At 41.2% G+C, this 2034-nt stretch overlaps 1 protein-coding gene across 1 annotated transcript in view; it reads right to left on the bottom strand.

The window, feature by feature from the left end:
* Positions 1 to 2034, bottom strand: part of lrwd1 (leucine-rich repeats and WD repeat domain containing 1) — a 16171-nt gene that overhangs the window by 5350 nt on the left and 8787 nt on the right. The window contains exons 7-9 of the mRNA XM_037687270.1: positions 1070 to 1184; positions 843 to 949; positions 508 to 718 (exon numbers count right to left, since the gene is read on the bottom strand). Of these exons, the coding sequence (XP_037543198.1) occupies positions 508 to 718; positions 843 to 949; positions 1070 to 1184 (433 nt within the window). The remainder of the gene's footprint in view (positions 1 to 507; positions 719 to 842; positions 950 to 1069; positions 1185 to 2034) is intronic.

The raw sequence follows: 2034 nt of genomic DNA on the forward strand, positions 1-2034 counted from the left end.
GAGCAGATCAGAAGTTATGACACGGACAAGCACAAACCTTGTATAACCTTTGACCTTGATTTGTGACCTTGAAGCCGGGGGTGATGAAAAGTGTGTTTGACACTTTGGCTAGTAATAATGCATATGGATATCAAGTTTCATTAAATTATGTTGAGCGGATTACAAGTTATGGCCAGGACAAGAGAAAGTTTATGGACTGATGTCCAGACGGAGACTATACCATTAAACAACCGTCTCTCGATGGCGAATAAGAAAAATACAAACTGAGTTACAGTGTCCCTAAAAAAAGTTAAAGAAAATGCCACATAAGAGCAGAAGAAAAACGACTCAGGACTATTAGAAGGTTATATATATTAAAAAGCAATTCCTGAGAAAAACTAACACTTTCACTCGTGGCTATAGTTGTTAGTAATTCAGCTATTTTCAATATACATTTATATTTCTGATTTAGGAAGTTTAAAATGACAGCCTATGAACCAAAGCAGACTTGTGTGGATTAAAACTCACTGAATAGAAAGTTTCCCTGTTTGTGGTTGAAGCGGAGGACAGCGAGAGACTTCCTGCTGGCTCTGAACTCGCCGTAGGCCACGTTGTTTCTGGGATGAACCAGTTTGACCAGTCCTCTCTTCCCACCAGCAGCCAGAACGCTGCAGAGCTGAGCTGCTGCCTCTCCTCCGCTGGACATCAGCACTGTGGACCAGGCCAGGGAGAAGAACTCCTGACGGTGGGAGGAAAACTGTCAATCTAAAAGCTACCGCGACTAAATAAAATGACAACTGGAGCACGAGCCAAAACAAAAGGCACATCCTGCGTCTGGAGCGGTCAGAACCAAGTGGACGTACTTCTCCTGGAACTTTGTATTTCTTCATCACCATCCCGGTTTCACAGTCAATCACACAAAGAGAGTCTCCTCCACAGGTGGCGACCAGGCGGCTTCCCCCACCACTTCCTGTCATAGTGGGAAGAGGACAAAAAAAAAAAAAAAGAAAGTCTAATTTTAAACAGTAAAGTCTTTAAAGTTTGGCCTATGTTCGAGCGGATGAGGCGCTCATCAGGCGTTCATCGGTACCGGAGGAATCTGGAAACGGCTGGAAGGCGCAGCTCCACAGCTGGGTGGAGAAGTCCTCTGCGCTGTTCTGTTTACTGTGACACTGCAGCACGTGAAGCTGCTCCAGGCGCACGGGCTGCGGCAGGAGGGAAACATCGCAGAGGAGTAACAAGAAGGGAGAACAAATGAGAACAGGCTTCGAAACGTTTTTTAAAAATACAACACCAACGAACAAGAGCTGTTAACTAACTATGCATCTTAATAAGTTGCACATCAACAGGCGTAAAGACTCTGTTATCTTATTAGTTTAGCCAATTAGTGAGATAATTAAAAAAACATGACAAGTGCATATATATTTATATACAAGGTTCAAGGTTCTTTATCGTCATTCGCATCACATGTGGTACATGAGGTAGGACAAAATTGTGTACTCGAGGTCCCAGTTACACCCAAAAATATCAAAAATATAAAGTATACAAAGAAACGGCATACAAGGATCTAAGATGTACACTAAACAATAATACGGTATATTAAACAGCAGCCTGAACATGAGTCTGTAGTGAGCAGATGGATATGAATACAGCAGCTTATATAAATCTAGATACAAAGATGGATGGATGGATGGATAGATTAGAAATAATGGATGGATGGGTAGATGGATGGGTAGATGGATGGGTAGATGGATGGATGGATGGATGGGTGGGTGGGTGGGTGGGTAGGTAGGTAGGTAGGTAGGTAGGTAGGTAGGTAGGTAGATGGATAGATGGATAGATGGATAGATGGATAGATGGATAGATAGATAGATAGATAGATAGATAGATAGATAGATAGATAGATAGATAGATAGATAGATAGATAGATAGATAGATAGATAGATAGATAGATAGATAGATAGATAGATAGATAGATAGATAGATAGATAGATAGATAGATAGATAGATAGATAGATAGATAGATAGATAGATAGATAGATAGATAGATAGATA

The sequence above is a fragment of the Nematolebias whitei genome, chromosome 14 (assembly GCF_014905685.2).
Source record: "Nematolebias whitei isolate Nwh7 chromosome 14, NemWhi1, whole genome shotgun sequence".
Lineage (NCBI taxonomy): Eukaryota > Metazoa > Chordata > Actinopteri > Cyprinodontiformes > Rivulidae > Nematolebias > Nematolebias whitei.